The sequence below is a fragment of the Cygnus olor genome, chromosome 1 (genome assembly GCF_009769625.2).
Source record: "Cygnus olor isolate bCygOlo1 chromosome 1, bCygOlo1.pri.v2, whole genome shotgun sequence".
Lineage (NCBI taxonomy): Eukaryota > Metazoa > Chordata > Aves > Anseriformes > Anatidae > Cygnus > Cygnus olor.
In genome coordinates this window covers 110,581,797-110,603,373 of record NC_049169.1, presented here as the reverse complement: position 1 = coordinate 110,603,373, position 21,577 = coordinate 110,581,797, and the positions used below count along the sequence as shown (strand labels likewise).

General features: G+C 42.1%; 1 protein-coding gene across 2 annotated transcripts; it reads left to right on the top strand.

The window, feature by feature from the left end:
• Nucleotides 1-9,256: 9,256 nt before the first annotated feature.
• On the top strand, nt 9,257-20,554 carry LOC121079451 (claudin-8-like). Of its 2 annotated transcripts, none has more exons than XM_040576762.1 (2): nt 9,257-10,234; nt 19,984-20,554. In XM_040576762.1, exons 1-2 carry the CDS (start codon nt 9,570-9,572, stop codon nt 19,991-19,993), a joined length of 675 nt encoding a protein of 224 aa, XP_040432696.1. In that variant the 5' UTR covers nt 9,257-9,569; the 3' UTR covers nt 19,994-20,554. The 2 variants fall into 2 exon arrangements, with proteins under 2 accessions (XP_040432696.1, XP_040432689.1); XM_040576755.1 differs by lacking the exon at nt 19,984-20,554 and adding an exon at nt 14,545-14,782.
• Nucleotides 20,555-21,577: the final 1,023 nt, after the last annotated feature.

The following is a 21,577-nucleotide window of genomic DNA, read 5'->3' as shown; positions in this document are numbered from 1 at the left end:
TGTATCCCTGGCTGGATGGGGTGAGAAACAGCAGCTGACAGAGTGAATCCAGACAGGACTGAGGGCAGAAACTCACCCCTGGGATGGCAATGGATGTATTGAGAAATCCTTCCCCTTCATCTCCCGGGACTCTGGTTATGTTCACTCTATCAAAGTTATATTGGTCTGGGTGCATTCAACCCTTTTCTCTCTATGCCTGTGTGAGCACCTGAATATCACTGCTCTGGGGCTGAAGCAGCTCCTGTGGGCACCTGCAAAGCTCTGGGGCTGCAGGTGGCTCTGGGTGGCTGAAACCAATTCAAGGCTTAGTTTGTGAATTCTCCACAGTCCTGTGCCAGGGGCAGAGCTTAGATCAGTACTGCTTTTTTCTTCTTCTTATAGTCCGGGAGATGCATATGCCTAGTTGGGGCCCAGAATTCTGTAAACGTTCCATAGTTTCAGGCACAAGTCTTTTGCTTTCTCTGTCAGGTCTGCTGCCCAAGGCAGGGACATGGCTGTGGCACTGTGTTACTGGCTTTCCTTTTCCTTTAGTAGACGTAACCAAGGGACAGCAGCTTGTACAGTCTGCCTTTCTAAAGGGGAGAGAAAAAGTGTTTGTGCATATGTGAAGTGGGGGAACACAGTGTATGGGAAACTCCTTACCTATTTGAAAAAAGGACCTTTAGGAAATAGATAGAGAAATATATATATTAAATAGTTTCCTTTTGAATTTGTTGTTGTTGTTGTTTTCCATAGGAATTTTCATATAAAATTCAATTCAATAATACTTCTTGGTGTGCAGAGAAAAAGTTTTTGGGTTTCTAAATAGATGACATGGAGAAAAATGTTGGGTTTTTATTTAACAACTTATTTTTTAACATACTTTCATTGGTTAGAGTTCTAAATTAAATATTTAGAATTTCTGTCATTGTCTAAATATTTCATTTGGAAATTTCTTCTGATAATGAATAACATCGACAGAAAAGAACATTTGCTGCAGCATATGTTGTTGTTAAAAGCCAAACTCTGCTTGGACTGAAAAATATTGTCCTTGAAAGAATTGCACCCAGCTCTTCTTGCATTCCATGTGTGCATCCCAATCTCACACTCCAGAAGAACAGGTCATAGAGCCAAACAAAGAAATGCAGGGGAAAATTGAACATTTTCCCAATGAGGATAAATTTAACTTATCTGAGGAGATGCAGTGTCATAGTACTGATAATGTTTCAGGATGATTGCTGTATCTCTGAAAAGTATTTTTGTTCAGTACTTTCATGAAAGTATAAGTGCAGAGTGCCAGCTGAACATGTGCCATCTGATGGCTTACATTTTAATAGACCAAATTAAAATGTGAGCTCGCTGGCATAAGCTTTTAGCACAAATCTGGGAGAAGGTAATGATCTAAAAGGCACAGTCAGGAAGGCTGCAAACAAATACGAAAGCCATCACCAAATGTGCAGATACATTGTGCTTTGCTAAAGTCCTGTTAGTGGATGTTCTGTAACATCATCAGTCTGACTTGCACTAAGAGGAAACAAAGACAGATTTGGGCACAGACCCTCACCTCGGCAGAGTGTCTTTTCCACCTTGGTATGTAGGGAGCAGCCAGACCAGGGAATGGGGGAGATGGGAAGCACTCAGAATTGAGCAGTCAGCATGCATACATGGGATACAGGGGCCACAGATAAATGGTCTGAATGACTGTTTCGGTATGTACCTGCAGTTTTGTCAGAAAGGGAAAAGAGTATGGACAGGTAAGGGGATGGGAAGCTAAGGAGCTGCATCCCCTAGGAGCCAGGGCTTGTAAGCAGCCACAATTTCTCTCTTTGGGTCAAGTGAAAAAACTAACAGCTCAGCGCACATCAGCCTCCCCAGTTTGCCTTCTTTCTCTTCTCTTCCTTGTCCTTGTTTTCAGTTGTTCTGCTAGCCCCAAACTGCATCTTACCTTTTCTTTTTGCCTTTATGCCTTTCGTTGAGCAAACAACTTTGTGTTGAATATGATGAGCACTGTTTGGCTAAAATGTCCTTTGAACAACTTCTTGCACATTTGCTTAAATACTGTGAATAATACTTAACAGTTAAGAAAGTTCTTCCTTTTTCTTGCCTCCACTCACCTGTTTCATCAAGAGGTTGTTCCATTTAGTCATATAGGTATTTCTTGGTGAATTTGTGAAGATTTATTGTGCAGCACCCCAACTAATTTAATAGGATATTGATCTGTGATAACATTGCAGCTGGTACACATTGCCTTGATCTTGAAGTGTTTTGGCATCAAGTGTGTTGGTGTTGATGTTCCTCCACGAGCAGATCTCTTGCAGGCTTCAGGTGGGGTCCTACATGGGAAAGCCTGGTCTGCACAAATATTGGCTGCCCCTGGCCCAAGTTATTTACAGATGCAGCAGTGGAAACCTGATGAACAAGGGGAACTAGCAATAAAAGACGAAGTTTTAACTCAGAAATAAACTGGGAAGTGTGGCTTCACAATCAAATTGAGGAAGAAGTGGATAAGGGAGAAAACTTTGAAATCACTCTTTATATGGTGTTTTGATCCTTCTTTCAGATTTTAAAGGCTTTTTAGTTATATATACCTGCTTTAGATGCCTTTTTCTAGCTCTCTACTGACAGTTATGATGTTTACAAAGAGAAAGCTTTATCCCCTTTGAACTTTAGAAAGTGCCTCCAGGTGGCTTGCACCCACACACAAAGGGTATTTAGAATATGAATCTAAGTTTGTTCCCCTGGGCCAGCATTCAAAACAACCATCACTGTGCTCTCATAAATGTTCCTAAGACTGAATTCCTGAGCTGTACTAATTCCTGATCATGCTGCATTCACAGAAGAGACAGAAAAATGGTTGCTGCCTTCCATTTTCACAGGTGATGGGTTCCTATGCATGGAAGCATCAGCTCCATCCTTCCTTCCCCTGCAAGGCGGGACCTTGGCCGGGGTAAGGAGTGAGTGGAAAATGTTTGCCAGTAGCAGGTGCCTCCGTCATCTCACTCATCCCAGGGTTCATGGTGATTTATGAAACGTGGCGGGTGGGAGCTTGCAGCAGGCATACGCTGCATAGCAGTGGACTCCGTGATCTGCAACGCTATTGCAGGCTCAAGGGGCTTTGTTTGTAAAGCAGCTTGCATATTTATGTTGTCTTTCCTACCATTAGAAACACACCGTGGAGGCTGTACAGGGAGGGGAAGGGCTTATTAATACCAGAGCACAGCTGGGCATCTGGGTGGGCTTAGCATGGAAGAAGAGGTAAGGTCTGGATGTGAGTCAATGCTGCGGCATCTGAGGCCGAAGAGAGTGCAGGCACAGCTGCTGAAGGGAGCAGCAACGCCAGCAGCACCAGGCTGTGCCTCGAAAGATTTGTGGGAGCGCTCCGAAAACCTACCTGCTGCTGGCTTCTGGCATGGCGCGTGTATCACGTTACTGGGACTGACATACAAAGACTAAAGCTATAGTGCTTCATTTGGCCTGCTTGAGGATATTTATTGTGTTACTATTTTGTCTGTTCTGTTTCCAGAAATCATGCCAGACTGCTATGATATGTTTTTGAAGATGTTGTTTTGCTCAGCCACAATAATCCATCAGTGATAAAGCCAGGTAAGCTATTGCAGAGGCAAAAACATGTTAAAAATTTTCTGAGATTTCTGAGCCCAGAATTTTTTAGCTAGAACAAAAAAGGAAAATCAAGAAAAAGAGTGAGGACACCTTTCAAGAAAACAGAAAACTAGAATCAGGTAGCATATGCTGTTTATTTTTGTGCGAGGTCTTGACACAGCATCCTTGCCTCTTGTGCAAGGATGTGTAGATTTTGTGGGCTGTAGCTTAACTGCTACACCAAAGAAACAACACTCCCCCTTCAGCATTCTTCTGACTTCACATACAGCATGTGTTTTAAATTCGTGGTTTTGCTTGCCTGAGTCCCCTCTTCCTTCTCTCCCCTTAGGTTACTACAAATAACTGCAACTTTACTGTTATGTCTCAAAAATGCTAAACTGTGTCTACAATATATATGTTATTACCACAACGCTCTTACTGCACCAAAACATTATTAATTAGGTTGAAAACAATCCTTATCTCCCCTGAACATTTCCTCTGCACAACTCTCAACATAGATTCTATGTAAGCAGGTAAAACTAAAGTTTTGTTCTTAGTTCCACCTGTGAAATCCTGCCACAGTTGCTGAGGCATCTGGGATATAACAGAAGACAAGCGTTGGCCAATAGTTTTTATCTTTGATGAACTATCATGTCACACTTGTGAAAGTCTTATGATTCAGGATGGGCAGCCCTTCGCAGCAAGAATGTCAGGAATGCTAAAAATAGAAGCCTTGGGAGCTTTTAGAATAGAAAATTAAATGTAATATGGTGATGCTTCCACTGGGCTGGAGCAGAAATGCCACAAATTATAGGTTTTGACTGGACACATGAAACTTTTAATCAAGTCAACTTACGTTACATTTCATTTCAAAGAAGGTCTGGCACCTGTAAATTGTAGTCTGATTGCAGGAGATGCTAGAGAATGTGACTAAGGCCACCATCTGAATGGGATAAACTGGGATTTAAGTTTTCCTTCAAATACGTCAATCACATAACATTTTCTTAAAACACTGAAGTTATATTAATCCCAGGCCTTCATATACATGATCACTTCTCTTTCTGCATTGAAGAAAAAATTGACTTCATGCAAAATAGTTCAAGTTCCTACTCATTTCACAGCAGAAGGGTGATGGGTTTCAGTGAGCGTAAGCTAGGTATCTCCAGGCAGAAGTCATCTTCCTGATGTGATCCTTTCCTGAGGATGGAAGATCTCAGCATCAAGTGCAAGAATCTGGGGCCGGAAATGTCCTATAACCTCCTCAGGGCCAATCTGTCTTGGTGCAGAATGATACTCTGACATCTACCTGTAAACTTTACCTAGTCCATTTTTTCATGGCACTAAGTGGTTGGTTTTCCATCCCTTTCTTTAGTTTAGCATTCTCTGCTGTTTATTCTTATGAAGATTCATCAACATGAGTAGGTCAGTTCTTTGTTCAGGTACCCAGCTCTCCATGATGTTTCTGCTGTTTCTAAAGGCGTACCGAGGAAGGTAACATAAGTTGTTGCCTTTGATGCTCTCTTGGCATTGAGTATCTTCAGAAATACTATTTTTCACGATTCTGCATGTCCAAATCCCATATGCCCCAGTTCCAAGTTAGGCAAATTTTCTGCATTAACACTTCACAAAACAAACAGCAGTTAAAAGCAGGGAAATTGAAATTTCTGTACCGCATGTTAATCCGAGGGGAACATCATCACATTGTCATGGATTTTATATATGGGATTTAAAGCGTGGGGAGCAAGAGAACCAAATGTGTAAAGTTATTTGGGATATTAGGCAAAAATATTTCACAGAACAACTATCTGCAATGCTGTTACATTACCAGCCAAGGATTATTACTTTTTGCATTTCTGTGATTATGCCATTTGCTATCTAGACAATGGTCTCTTGTTAGCAGCAAGTGATGGGGAGAGAGATGGTACAGAAGTAAAAGCTACCTCAGTTGAAAAGAAGTGGCTCTTCAGTGAAGCTGATTATGAATGTATGTGATTGTTTCTGTGTGGAATAGATATGCTGAACTGGCTTTTCATGTTCTGCTGCATTAGGTAAAAGATCTTGGAGCAAAATAAATGTCAGATGTACCTGGGGCGAGCCATAGAGTAGTGCATATCCACTGACACAGTAATAATAGCCTTCCAAGAAAGAAAATGCTGAACAACTCGTCCGACATCAACACTTTTCTGTTTTCCATAAGAGTATCAATAATCAGGATTCTTTGCAACGTGTTACTGATGCAGGGTGAGATTTTCTGAGGTGCTGAGCAACCAATTCTTCCCCCTCTTCCCACCTCCCCCTCAGCATCAGCAATTGCTCTTAGCACTTCACAATTCTGGAATTAAAACACTTGCTATTTTCTCAGGAAGATGAAGGACATTATGCTCAAAACATATTTTCTTGGTGTGTTTTATACCATAACACCTTTAGTGGCTGAAAATGGGTCATGACAGGGACTTGGGGGCTGTGCTGCCCCTGTGGGGAGTAGTGGGTTCCCAGAGAAACTGTGAGAAATGGTGCTAAGTGGCAGCTGAGCTAATCACAGGGTTATCTCCTCACTTCATCTCCTTCCCAAAGTGTGAGTAACATTCAGAAGAAAAGCCATGTAAGAAGGGTGAGAAATCCCTTCTTGCTCCCACGCAAGGGGATTTATTGGAGAAAGGTGCTATCAAACTGATGAAGAGACAAAGAAACAAATCATTCTGAGGTCCTGTTTGTTTGAAGTTAACAGACAAACCAAGCCCAATGTTGAAACATTACCCATTTTCTGCCCATGGAGTGCTGTAATTGCTTTAGGTCTTTGTTACTCACCAAAACACAGAATGAGTGCCTGCATCTGGCTTACTCACCCACTCTGGAGAGGAGAAAGGGCAAGAAGGGAATACAGAGCTTGGAACTACACAGATCACACAGAAAAGCTTGGTATTGAGTGTGTGGATATTAATTCCTTAAGATAGTGAAGAAAAAAGGGAGAGGAGAGGAGAGGAGAGGAGAGGAGAGGAGAGGAGAGGAGAGGAGAGGAGAGGAGAGGAGAGGGGAGGGGAGGGGAGGGGAGGGGAGGGGAGGGGAGGAGAGGAGAGGAGAGGAGAGGAGAGGAGAGGAGAGGAGAGGAGAGGAGAAAGGAAAATGGTACAATGATAGGTGTATGTATTTGTTTTAAAACAAAATGGATCAGATCCTTTGGCCCATGGTAAAATCACAGGTATTTCTGATATTTCCCTGTATTAAAATGGCATGTTTGAATACAGGCAAGAACAAACAGTGAGATTCTTGACTTGCCGCCCTTCCTGTGTTTTTATTGTAGACAAGCAGATGCATTCCATAATGCTCAAAAAGATTTCCCCACATTTCCTTTTGGAAATGGTTTTAAGCAAGATAAGGCACTAAAATTTAATCCTCCTAACAATGTGCAAATACTGAATCCTTGGCACAGACACAATCTTGCCATGAATTTATATAGGAGCTTTAATGGCTTTGTAAATTAATCAATAACGTGGTTAAATTATATTTGCTCAGCTAATTATTTTCCATGTCCTGTAAATTAGAACTTCAGTAGTCTTTAAGAAGAATCAGTCCTGCTGCTTGTCTCATATTTGTGCTTCCTTACTGGTATGTTATTAAAGTGCTTGTTTATTTGTTCTGCTACAGACTCGTAGCTTTTTCTTTGCTGTCTGAGTGGCAGCCACGGGGCTGCAAAGCCATGTGATGATATTTACATAGTTATATATTTAATATACCAAATCCATTTTTGCAGTGTCAAAATATTGAACATTTATAACCTCCTCAAAATCCATCTTGTCTCACCCTTGGGGTAACTGGATTTAACCATCTTCTTCCCCCAGGAAAACAGTGGTAGTTTTCTGGTGACTGAAAGGGACCTTAGCCTCATGGCTTTGAAGGGCACAGCTTCAGGCATGGGTGTGATTTGATGGCATCCAGAGAACTATTATTACCTGTTTCTATGGCTCAGACTATTCAAGAGTTTCTGCCCACTCACTTTTCCTAAAGTCCTGTACCCAGACCCCCATCACTTATGGGTCAGTATGACAGGACTAGTTGGTAGCATGCAAAGCATCAAGTTGTGATTTCAGTTACACAAATCCAGGGCCTCTCATGCTGTAGGAACAAACCCAAAAAGCAGACCTCTGTTTGGCTTCTCATCCAGGAAAATGCTTTAGGTGCTGCCATCAGACAAACTGCACTGTTCAGAGCAAGGCATTCGTTGCCTTTCCAATAGGAGAGGCACGGAGATAGCAGGTTTGATTTCAGAGATAGGAACGAAACCAAAAAGGCATAATGAAAAGTTGCCTGACCACAAATCAGGGCTCAGGGGACCAGAAAGAAAAGGAGAGGATGCCTGCCTTCACCCTTCCAGCATGTCTTTATAAGCAGCAGCCTGCTGCAGAGGCTGGAAAAGCAGGTGGTTATGAAATCCAAACTGAATACGGAAAGATTTGTAGAGTGCTTCTTACTTCTGCCTGCCTCCTAACCATACTTCTATGCACTAACACAGAAACACGCTTAGGGAGTATAAAATATTACATGTAAGAGGGACTTTTATCTTTTCCCTATCTTTGATAAGCCAACAAGCTGGCATATTTAGCACTGCACTGATCTATTTTATTTATTTATTTATTTATTTTGATTTTATTTCAGCTTTTGAAGATATAAAATGGCAAGGAAAGAAATAGACGGAAGAAAGTTCAAATGAATAGCAGCAGACTAGTATTTGTTATCTATCTAATTATATCCTAAATTGATCTATTACAGTATAAACAAATTAGTTTGTCTTAACATATGGAGTATACTAGTTTATAAGAAAAGATCTTAGTTTATGCCTAAGTTTTTTATTTTTTCATGTTGAGACACATCTAGAGATCAAGCTGAATATTTCATGTATATGTTCCTAGCTGTATGAATTTGTAAAAAGAAACTGCTGTTACGTTTGATTTTTTTTCTAGATTTTCGACTGTAGTTTCTGTTGCTTTGACTTTCACAAATTTCCACACCTGTCATTTTCCAAGATTGTCTACGGTTCACCCAAGAATTCTTGAACAAACCGTTTACCTGTTATTATTTCCATAATTATTATGTTTAACTTATACTTGTTTTTTAATGATGTTTTTCTAAAGCATTTGTTTGTACAAGGATAGCTGTAACAGGTTGCATATAGATATCTCCAGAAGCTATCCCCATACACTCTGTAGAGCAATAGGTATGTATGAAGCTATATATGTGGACAGGTATTAGCAGGACTGAGGTCTCTCATTGTTCCTTTCTAACTCTTAAATGGTTCTTTGCAGCTTTGACTATCCTCCACGGAGCCATCCGTTTCAGGTTCAGAGTCACTTTATCCTTTTGATTTGCTTTGTTCCTTGATCCTCTCACCGCAGCACTCCCCTCCAGGCTCCAGCACAAGAGCACTTTTGCAAGCAGAGGCCCTGTGGCAGGGTGGGCGGCTCTGCTTTCCTCCTGGCCCGCTGCCACCACTCTTGCAGGAACCTGAGCTGAGCAGGGCTCAGAGGCAGAAATTTCCTGTGCGTTCAGTGTAACAGCCTCACTGACTGCACCGATGCACACACGGTCCCCCTGCACAGACCAGTCTTTTTTTTTTTTTTTTTTTTAATAAGCAACTTCAATGCAAATGTACCTTCCTCAGACGGTGCACGTATTATAAATGGCTCTTGCTGGTTTACTCACACCCCGTCCTGTCTCTTGCTTTGGAAAGCTGTTCCACTTGATCGTTTGGTCTGCCTCTTTGAGTCAGTGGTGGCAGGGGAATTATAAAGGCGACGAAGGCGCAGCCAAGTCCTAGGTAGCGCGTGCCAGATTTAAGCTGATTTAAGGTTGTGCAGCCTGACTCTGAAACTTTCTTCGCACAAGGAACAGCTACTTTTGGACAAAATTGCTATTTTTTTTATTTATTTTTTTTGCCATCAGTGTGCGCCTGGCTCGGTGAACCTGCTGGGTGGTGCACACCTCTCAAAGGCAGCATGGTTAGTGGGGCTTTGCAGATCGCGGGGCTGCTCGTCGGTGGCATTGGCATGATCGGGACATTCGCAGTCACAGGTATGCCCCAGTGGAGGGTGTCTGCCTTCATCGAGCACAACATCATCGTGTTTGAGACCATCTGGGAAGGCCTGTGGATGCACTGCATCAGGCAAGCCAACATCAGGATGCAGTGCAAGGTCTACGACTCCGTGCTGGCCCTCTCTCCGGACCTGCAGGCATCCAGAGGACTGATGTGTGCCGGGTCAGCGCTCTCCTTCCTGGCGTTCCTGGTTGCTGTTGTTGGGATGAAGTGCATGCGGTGCAGGCAGAGCAGCTGGCCGGCCAAGGGCTATATTCTCTTGACGGCTGGGCTCCTCTTCATCCTCTCGGGTGCCGTCACGCTCATTCCAGTCTGCTGGGTTGCCAACACCATCATCAGGGACTTCTATAACCCCGCGGTCAATGTTGCACAGAAAAGGGAGCTTGGTGAGGCTCTCTACCTAGGCTGGGTGGCTGCCTTCTGCCTCTTGACAGCCGGAGCCATATTCTGCTGCTTTTGCTGCTGCTGTGAGAAATCCAGGAGCTATGGCTACTCCGCACCTCCCCACCACCTGCTGCACAGCCAGCATCTGCACAGGACCACCGAAAGCTCATACTCCAGGAGTCAGTACGTCTAGATGCCTCCTGCCTTTTTTTTTTTGTTTTTCTTTTTTTTCCTTTTTTTTTGTTTTATTTGTTTTTTAAGTATTCAGTCTGTCTGGATGTACTTCAGTGTTCACAGGAAAGGACAGCTAGAAAGCTGGTGTTGCCTCCTGTCCCGTAACTGCTGCTGCATTTTGGAGCTGGTGTTACCCCCACTGGGCTTTGCTAGGACTAGTGCTGCAGCACGCACAGCTGTAATGACAGCAAGGTGACTGTTGAATGTTATTTTAATAGTACCTTGTACTTAGGGTAGCTTTGGGGTTGTGTGGCTTTGTTTTTGTATGCATTTTATGCAGAAAACAGAAATAAGGGGCTTAAAGTTCCACTGTGATATGAAGTACTGGCCTATTGAAAATAAGAGTCAAAGAGCTGGTTCAGGGTTTTTTTTTTTTTCTTTCCTGGGAAAGAGGGGGTAACAGTGAATAAAGACAAGATGATGGTGGTTTAAAAGGAAAGCATTCACAAGCAGATTGATTTACTGTAGGTTTAATGGAGGGTTGCATGAAGAATTTATTCATCAGAGGAAGGTAAGCTGAAATACATGAAAAATATCCCTTATTTCAGAGAATAAACATAGCTCTATATTCATCCAAAATATAATCTTTTTGGTGAAAGTGACAATTTCTTTCGTAATCGGTACAGGCCAAACTCATTCACATCCTTCTTTTTAGAAGCAGCAGTATTCCCTTGCAAACTCCTTGTGGCTCACCACATTTTGCAATATTGCATAGATCACAAACACTGCGTTGGCTGCCTGCCACAGGATACGGTGATATATATATTTTTAAAAAACAATATTTGGGTCAGTCAGGCCCATATTTTTACTAAGACCCACTCATACCAGCATGGTTTATAGGCATAAAGAACATAAACAGCATTTTCTCACAGTTCACATTAGAACAACCTCAACAATATTTTTAATAAGATCACACAGCCATGATAGAGAACAACGTAATGAAACCAAGTCTACTGAAAAACAAGCATAGTTCCATACAAACTAATTTAATAAATGACCAAATTAATCAATAGTGGTAATATTTTTAATAGAATTTTGTAACCCCAAACCTGTGGAAATCGATGGAATTTTGCCTTTGACTTAACTGATTACACGATTCAATTTGTGGTGTTTAATGGAGAACAACATTCTTGCTCTAGAGTTTGATTGATGATTTAAAATATTTTTTAAGAAGTTTATGATGTGATCTGTAGTTCTCTAGTAAAATCTTTAAGCTATTACTACTTGAAAGTTTGGAATCAAATTCTTAAAATAACTTCATAAAATGCAATTCCAAACAAGCTAGAAAAAAAATGTGTGCTAAATCTGAAACTCTTTTCATAGTGTTTATAATATGCATATTAAGATGTGCCTCTGCATGTAACTTTATTTTTCTTCCTTATTTTTAAGCAAATTATTTCTACATATGTATATGTATAATGAGCATGACCTTTCTGTAATATAGCAGTGTGTGGCTATATTTCCTTTGTATGCCTTCATTAATGCTTATACCCAAGTCCAGTCTTTTTTTTTTTTTATTTTTATTTTTTTTGAGACAAGAGTGGAGGAGCAATCCTGTTGTTAGCAGCATGTTGTGAATATCCTACATGGGACCCGCAGCTTGAACACCAGGCTCTATAGCATTGTCTGTAATAGTCACCTGCTGAAATCAGCCCTCTAAAGGGTACACGAAAAATCTTACTCAGACTACTACATGTATGTACTGGTGCACTGTAGTTATCTCTGCTGTTAAAACACGGAGTGATTCATATACTATTAATCTACGTGTTTGAGGAAGGCTTCAGTGGAAAGTGAGATAAGGACGACAACTCTGTAAAAGCCCTGTGCATATTGAACACTGGCCCTACATCAGATAGTGTTATCTGTTCCTGGTAAAGCACACAATGAGGTAGTTGTACAAATGCAAAAGAAGATGCATGAAGACTATAAGGAGACTTCCAAAAGTATCCCTAGAACAAAGAGGAACACAAGTATCATGGACTGTGAGTAGGACTCTAAAAGATTTCACAGATCTCCCTTAGAGATTCTGTATATGCTACAAACAGTTCACCTATTACAATAAACACGTATCCCCTGTAAGTACCTCCTGTGCATATCCAGCCATTTCCTTTAAATTGTATCTTACCTGCATACCGTATCTTCAAGAGCACTGAAATTAAAGCTTTGCTTCTAAATGGAGCTGGCCTCCAGATCTGTGTGTTAAATGAACCCTAAGTGGTCTGAGCAGAGGGTGCCATACAAGGTAGTACATCCAAGCTCAAATCAACTGTCTGCAACAGTAAACTTCCAAATATTGAATCCTGTAACTTGGAATTAATTTTCTTGCTTACAAACAAAAGAAATTCTGGGGAGAGATAAGGTGCTTTGCCTCTGTAAGTGAAAGCCAGGGTGTCTTGCTTGTTCACCTTTGTCCTGCACGTAGGGTGCATGTATGCATTCCTGCAATGTGAAAGGGATGTGGAGCCTTGCCAGGTCCACTGGGCACTTTGTAAATGACTGCACAACTTGCAGGTCAGAGGAGAGTAATGCTTCATTTAACTCAGGTGAGTGAAAGTTCAAGATTTCAATCACTGCTCTGTGATTCAGCAGCTAGGCTTTCACTTATAATGAGCCTCTTCTGAAATTCTCCTCCAGCTGCTGCAACTGCTGTGGAAGTCTAGGAGATAGAGCTGCTACCTGCATTTCTAGGCACTGCTTTCATTAGGGATAGACAGTGAGGTGGTGAACATACAGGTGGCAGCAGAGCTGTCCTTTCAGGAGCTGTTTGTGCAGGCAAAGTTGTGCCATAACAGAGCCTGAGTGTGGCTGAGCTCTTGTCTTGAATGGCCTGTGAAATAGTGAAATATATGAATGGCCTTACTGTGCTGGCCCGGAAACATATGGAGATCTGCTACGGCCACCATCAGAGACAGGTGCCTACCTACACAGCAGCAGAAGACCCGGGCCAGCAGACAATGATGCCAGCAAAGCCAACAGTGCCAGGGTTACCGTCCCCACTTCCAGCCTCCAGTACTCACGGTATCTTTGTCTGGGACTTGAGACCTTCACCAAGGATCATAGTTGGACCCCACACAGCAGGTACAGTGGGCTTTCTGAGCACGATGCACAGCTCCCCCTTCCTGCTAACCTGAAGGAAGGGCAGTGTAGGTAACTCCAGCCCTGTGAAGGTCCCATCCAGTTCTCACGGTCCTGACAGAGGCATGTTCCCCACTGCCACAATCTTGCGTTGCAGAGCAGGGTTGAGAACCTGAACTGAGCCCCTCAGCCAGTTCCCCCTATCTTTTGCAGTCTGGATGCTCACAGCCCTTGGGCTCTCCCTGCTTCTCCACCATGAGGCAGTCCCCAGGCAGCAAAGCAAGCTGACCCTATTGCTCACCATGCTGCCTCCTCACTCGTCCCACTGCCCCATGGAGCTGGTGGCCACAACATTTTCCTTCTAAGCCTTAGCAAGGAACTGACACCTAAGGGATCTAGGCCATGGCAGTCGTATAATATGCATTACTTGAAGAATTAGGAGAAGGCTGCCTAAACAACTAGTTTACCTGGGTACAGCTTGGAGTCCCATCATCAGTTCCCTTCATTAGTGGGAGGAGATCCATATAGGGTGGCCAAAGAGGGCAAATAGGAGGAGAAGACAGTGTGAATGAAGCTCACTCCAAAACAGGTGAGAGTCATGAAACAGTCCAGTGCTCTTCTCCGGGAATAGATCTGCCAAAATTGTTCCTGAGAGATGTTTATACAACAAAAAACTTCTAGAGATGGCTACACTGCAAAGTCCTTAGCAATCTATCCCAGTGCTTAACTATCATTTTCATTAAAAAAGTTTTTCATGATGCTTAAGCTAAATGTGCCCACTGCAGGCTAAGGCTGCTCCATGATTTCCTGTCCCACCAGCAGCAGGCATAGAAAACAGACTTCTGCTTTCCTCTAAAGAAGGCAGTCTCTTCTGTGTTTCAGGACTGTTACCATCTGGCCTCTTGAACACCTCTTGCTTAACTTTATCATCTCTAATTCTTTCCTCACTGGCATGTTTGTTAAATCTTTCCTCATTCTTGTTTATCTCCCCTGGTTGTTTTTGGCTGTCCCCCCTCTTTCTTTAATGGCCCAAACTGGACAAAGTATCCAGGGGACGCCTTGCCACTGCTGAGCACAGTGAATACAGTTGTTGCAGATTATCATAACCTAGGGTATATTATTCACAAAAACAAGCAAATATCTTTCTTGAATACATTAAGTGCATTTCATTTCTGTTATTCCAGGCCTCAAGTTCTCCACTTTCCTGTGTGGTGGGACTTAATTATTGACAGTGCATTGACCAACTGGGAGTCTAATGCAAATTTCCTTGCTGCAGTTCCTCCTTTACCACTGGATACCTGAGGATAAGATGACGCCCCAGAGAAATCCCTGGCTCCACCAGTAGCAGAAAGCAACATCCAGTTTTCTTTCCTACATATTCTTTTGTTGTTTTACTCACTCATGGCTTCTGTATCCACATTATATTATTTTTGCTCTACTCCATCCCTTCAGTGTCTCTGTTAATTTCCCACCTCTGTTTCAGACGCTTTAACAAGATCCAAATGGATTAGATTTTCTCAACTTCTATTTTCTAGAAAATGTTATCAAACAAAAATGAATCTGTTTTTGTTAAGTCTGTGTTGCATTTTATTTAATTTCCCATTTACTTCCAGGTATTTATTCTTTTCTTCATAATGGATTTTAAATCGTATTATACTATTAGATTCTGACTAATGGGTGTCTGGTTGTGCACTGTTTTTCACCTCCCTGCTCATTCCCTTAGTTTCACTGTTCTCCAGGCACACAATATCACTCCTGATTTGAAACACACACTAACAGCCCTAGCTACAAGATTTGGAATTGTACGCGTTGAATTTCCTTCAGTGGAAATTGCTCTCTTTTCAGTTTATGCTCATAAAGATTTGAAATTTGTTGCCTACCGTGAATAGCAACTCCATTATGCTCTCCTTCTTCTATATCCTTGTTGCAACTTAAATTCAAAGAAGGGGGACTAATGACCTTTCTTAGACTCATACAGCCTAGCATGCCTCTTCCCATGCTGTTCTGCATTATTCGTATGCCTGTAGCACCTTTTCCTATTTTACTTTTGTAAAGCCTAACCTGGATTGACTTTTATTGGCTCTCATTTTCTCCTTACATTTTCTGACCTCAGATTCATTTTCTTTGCTGGTCAGTTACTTTTTCTGTTCTGTTCTACCAAATATCTTCTCTGTGGAGTTATTCATCCAGCTGAGTATGGACTTCTACAAGTCTCTCTCTTTCTTTCCCATGGGATTCATATTCCAGACACTCCCTAAGGAATTTTGAAACCTCATCCACAATCATGTCCCCAGGCTGCTCAGTCTAATTAATAAAGAAGAATATGATCAGGATTAGAGGAGTAGTTCTCCTCCAGTGCTCCAGGCATTTTCACCTCATTGAAGATGGTCTTCTGCAGGGACACAGACCCTTTCGTCCTCATGATCCTTCACATACCATTTCCTGCCTCACAATGTGAGCTCCATTCCAACCTAAAAGCATCATGGTTGCTAAGGCCTTTTCCTCCCCTCCATTTTATAGCTGTTTTTAAGTCAGACTGCACCAGACCATTTTCTGTCTCTTTTCCTTTCCTTTCCCTAACTTCCAGGCTCTTAACTCCCAACATGTGGCTGGCAGAAATAGTTATTAGACTCTTCTGCTTCTGAAGCATTGCACTGTGTGCAGTAATACTACATGAATCACTCCATGTTTTGACAGCAGAGATAACTACACATTTCAGGCCTGGAATAGAAGCAGATACTGCTTGATCATGGACAAAGATGTTCATATTTTGACTGACTACATAGTACGCTGTGATTAGGAGCAGAGCTGTATTGAACCAATGTGTGCCCCTTGCAGGCAGTGGGCTGTTACTGGGCAGGGACATACCGTCCCCTGGAATACGTATCAGTGTGCAAAAATGCAGTGACTGTGGCGCATCCTTGGAGCTGCCACGATTCACCATGCTGGAGAGGGTGTTCTGAGAGCATGTGACAAAAATTAATTGCTTCCTGCAAAATGCTCCTGCTTTGGCCTCTGTGCCAGCACAAATCCAGAGTGATTAATGACTTCCAGGAAGGGTGAGTGCAGGAACAGCTGGTTGGCTGGGCAGAGCTTCACTTCTCCTCTGCATTCCCTCCTCTCCCTCTGTTGGAAGGGAAATGAGCTAAATCGGGAGATGAACAGCGCCAGCTATGCAGACCTGACAGTACGGGTCTGTGCTGCTCCTTCCTAATGGACGCCCAGCTTGTCAGCTGGGGAAAATGAGCCAGGATGTCCCAGAGAAGAGGTGACTCCTCTGGGAATCATACGGAGGCTGGAGCCATAGGAACATCCTGGCCAGAAGCACAGATGTTCAATAAAGGGCTCTGGATTTGGGTTGAGAGAGAAAGGAGATTGGTTGGGGGTAGAGGGTGACAGTGCTGTGGGTTGAGATGCCAGGTTTGGGGATGTCACTGGGCACACAAGGTTGGGGCTAGGGGTGGTGGAACTCGTGGTGCTAGGGTTTATTTTGGAGGGTGGAAATTACCAGTGTGGTTATTAACATTCGGGAGGTAGGCTTTTTGAGAGGGCAAAAAGAGGAGGCTCAGGGGTGACCTTATCGCTCTCTACAGGTACCTCAAAGGAGGCTGTAGTGAGGTGGGGGTTGGTCTATTCTCCCACATGCCTGGTGACAGGACGAGGGGGAATGGGCTCAAGTTGTGCCAGGGGAGGTTTAAGTTGGATATTAGGAAGAACTTCTTTACTGAAAGGGTTGTTAGGCATTGGAATGGGCTGCCCAGGGAAGTGGTTGAGTCACCATCCCTGGAGGTCTTTAAGAGACGTTTAGATGTTGAACTTAGTGATATGGTTTAGTGGAGGACTTGTTAGTGTTAGGTCAGAGGTTGGACTAGATGCTCTTGGAGGTCTCTTCCAACCTAGACGATTCTGTGATTCTGTGATTCTGTGAAAAAGAAAGGGCTATATATACATGGGATGACTTTATTACATACGCTGGACAGGCAGGAGCACAAATTACGGAGAAAGATGGAATAAAAAGCCCTGTTTTTAGAAGTCTGTGACTTTTTTAGTTTGCTGCACCACCTGGCTACTGGAAAGCTACTTCAAGGATGTATTGTTATGCTGTGCTCCAAAAGCAAGCTTTCTTGGGATCCTGAGCCTGAGAGATTGTTTCTAACTGCATTAGGTAGCCTAATAAAAGCTCCAACCTCTTTCTACCAACTTTGCCTCTCATCTATCTTTAAGCCATCGCTGCCACAATATAACTTATCCTATTCTATTCCATCACAGTAAATCATTTAAATAAAAGAGTTCTCCTGTGCCTCATCCAGTAATAGCCTAACTGTATACCCTGCTGCTACCCCTTATGAAAACAATCAATACTGTCTTGGGAATTTGCCACTGTTATATTTACAACAGCCTAATGTGAATCAAGCAATCAAATGCTCCCCAAATATTTTCTAGAGGAGTGCTCTGAGGTCCTGTCATTAAGCAGCCGAGTAAGATCGCATATTTTCTGGCATGTTCTATTTCCATCATGATGGCTGCTCCCTGTACATAACTACTGAGGTGACAAATACCTTGTAAAGCCTGAAGCAGTTTAGATGGATTAAATACTCAGAGGAGTATTTAATATTTTATTACTGAGAGGTTTTATTATACAGAACTCAAGTTCATTCACAGTGTCCAGGAGTCAGGCTTCCTCAGACATGGAATATCATTAAGCCTTTGGCAGTTCTGTCAGGCTGTGGATTTCAGGCATGCTGAGGAAAATGACTAAAACCAAAGTAGTTCTTTTTGATTCAGCTGTCAGACATGGGTTGCCTCAAAGCTAGAGTTAGAGGTCGACACCCCAAGTACAGTGCCTTTTATGTGTCTGGAGGAAATCCTTCTCTAGGCTACACTGAGCAGATGTTCCTCTCACTCCAAAATGTGTCAGTCTTGATGAGAGGGGGAAGGAGATGTGGCTTCATCTTTTAACGTACGTGCAGGCAGCATTATTAAAGCAAGCACTTATAAAAAGGCCTCCATTGGCTTCGGTCCATTAAATTAAAACAGAATTAAAGTAATTTTTGCTTCACCGGTAGGCTGGAAATACAGTAGTGAATCAAAATACCATAGCAATCAACGGAACCACTACCTTAAATGTGTGGTCAGCTTTTGTAAGGAGTTGAAAACAAACAGGTCACCCCAGCATGTAGTGAATTGCCCGGTGGCAGCCACAAATAGGCTGCCATAAAACTGATGCTATTCACATGTGTTTCCAAAACAAACGATCTGCAGACAATCCTAACCCTACCTGTTGTATGTCTGATGCAGATTTTGCATGTAAAGGATGACTGAAGTCTGCGTGGCTTCACACAGCACCGCTGGCCAAGGTGACAGGATGCAGAGGGACTGTAGAGCCACTGCTCAGTGGACTCCCCATTGCCAGGGTCTGCAGCTGATGTTAGGCAGGTTTGCAGCCTTACTGGACAGCAAAAGCCTCCAGGAGGTTAAGAGACTTAGCTGTAATTCTTAATAATCACTAAAGTGTGCTTTTGATAAATCTATATATTTGCCTGTTCAAATAATGTTGCTGAACCTTAAATTTAGTTCATTAGCCTGTAACATAACCAACCTATTTTTGACATGAACTCATGATGATATATATACACACATACACACTATATATAGGTGTTCGTATATGTATAAGGACTGTAAAATTCAATGTACATAGAAGATATACACAGAGAAATGAAACCTGGTTTCTAGGAGGCAATGAAATGTTTACATTATTGATGCCTATAATTAATTAAGCACTGGGGATCATTGACAGGTTCTGCTAATCTTCTGGACTGGAGATGCTCTACTTCCTATTTTTCAAGTGGCATCATCATTTTAAAAGCTAGGGAGGGAATGTAAGGTACTCCCTCAGGAAAAGATTCAAATGAACTTCCTGATTTGAGGGGAAGAGAAGATGTAAATCCGAACAGACATTCAGAGGAAGATTAAATGTAAAGCCTACATGCTTCCTCCATTGTCTGTTTTCTTCTTTGAAGGCAAATCTTGGGGTGGACATGTTTGCATAAGAACTGGTGCTCTCATCTTGAGGCAGGTAAGCATGCCAGTAGCATGACAGGATGATACCCAGAAGAGATTCACGGATGATACACAGAGCATGGTGAGACTTCTGAGGTCTAGACAGGCAGAAAAGGGGTTTTCCTTTTATTTCTGCTCATCTGACTCTAAAGCCATTGTGTCTGTCATACCCACTATGTACGCACGTATTTAAGTTCTACTTTGAGAGATGTCTGCTTTTGAGAGTGATTTTGTGAGTGAATTTCTTTCTCAGAGATGGGGTGAGCCTTTAAATGGAGGTACAGCTCTCTAGGGTATAGAAGTAAGAGCTCCCTCCAGGCTGATCAAACACAGGGCTCAGCTGCAAAATACAGATCTTCTGGTGATCAGCAAGTCCAGGAACTCCTTGGCATTTAACAGGTTGATAAGTTTTTCCAGTCCTCATGAGTTTCCAAGATAGTGGTATTGTTTTTTGGTTTTATTTTCCAGCCTGTCTCTTGTGGCTCATTTTCATTTCTGAAATGTATCTTCAGGTTTCAAAACTGTCATTTATTCATTTTCTTTTCCTGCTTTCTTCCCCTCAGGTTTCAATAACAAGAACCATTCTGCCACCGGACAGTACAGGGAGCATCGTAGCCTGGGTGTTCCTGCCTGACACCTATATCCGGATGTCACTCACTGTAGGTACTACTGCCAATTAGAGATCAAAAAACACTCAACTGTTTAGCACTCTCTGGGTGTATTCTTACACAACCAGCATATGATGCATTTTTATAGTATTTTTGGGAGCAGTTTATTTTCTATACAAACCGTGCCCTGACTGCCTCAGAGTGTAATTTTATGCATGACCTCAACAGCTGACCCTCCCAGAGTCATGTAAGGAAAAATGATTTCAGAGCAATCCTGCTAGATAAGGCAGTCAGATAAACAGATTCAGGGCATTAGGCATGGTCAGTTCTCCAGCTGCGTATACCTTCAAGAGCTGGCTGCCTGAAAATGTTACATGAAGGGTTTTTCTGTTGGAAAAACAATAAATAAAAATTAAATGCTAGTTTCGAGAAGGCTTTTCCATAAAAGATTTTCTATTTTTTGACATTAAAATAACAAATCAAAATTCAGTTTTGATAATTTAGAGGTAAAAATGTTCTACAAGCTAAACGGAGACTGGACTCAAATGAAATAGCACAGGTCTAGTGTGCAGACTGTCTACTTCTAAGAGAGCAGTCTCCTGCCAGATGAAGGAGTTTCTTTTAGACAGGTAGCCATCTATGACTTTGGATTTCATCTCTGCTATTTTATCTTTACGGCGTCAAACAAAAAGTCTTATCTTTTCTTCAACACCATTCTTTTTTTGCGTAAGCAGAAGAGTGATGCAATATTCATCTCTATAAGAACAAGTCCAAGAACATATTTGATTTCTAAAGGTTAAATTTGACATCTTAGCTGAGGACATTTTTTTCTGCCCAGATTCATGCTGGCAGACTTGAAGACAAAAAAAGAATTACCCAGAGCCCTTGGGAGTATTTTCCACATGGACATGTAACGTTATACTATATAACTCACACTACCTGGCAGTCCTTACTTTCAGCTAGTGATTATAGGAAGAAGGGGATTTTGTAGGCTGTGAATGCTTTAGATAGGCAATTCACTTTTCCCTGGGTTTTAGCTTTTGCTTTGAATACGTTACACCTAAGGCTGTAACTAAATGAATTCCATCAAAGTCAAAGTCTGAAATTTCTAAACACACACACCCCACAGCACAACAACCAACAAGCAATCTAAGAGTACGTCTTTCTTGGATAACACTTCTAGAGGCCTTCATTGTCTTTAGCCAACAAGTTTTTTAACTAGCCCTATTGGTTCAAAGAGCTGGGGTAACCAGAAACACCTCTGTTTTAATTACACCTATGAGGTGTCATCATATATTATTATCTCCAGGTAGGGAGAAGAAAGTTAAAAAAAAATCATAATGAAGCAGTTATTCCTAACTTGCCCAAGGCAAATCAGTCTTTGGTGTGCATTTTTGTCCAGACTTGTAGCTCTCTGTGCAGGCCAAGATAAATGCTTATGGGAGGGTCCTCTGACTTCTTTCAATGTACATTATATACTGAAAGAAAAGCTCACCCTTTTCGAATTGTACAACTGTTACCTAGAGAAGATTATTAGTACAGAACATAG

Bases quoted from the DNA above. Each gene is read 5' to 3' on its own strand.
- LOC121079451 (XM_040576755.1), top strand. From the start codon at position 9,570: ATGGTTAGTGGGGCTTTGCAGATCGCGGGGCTGCTCGTCGGTGGCATT. The intron at 10,235-14,544 runs GTACGTCTAGAT...CTGTTATTCCAG, and splicing joins AGCTCATACTCCAGGAGTCA to GCCTCAAGTTCTCCACTTTC.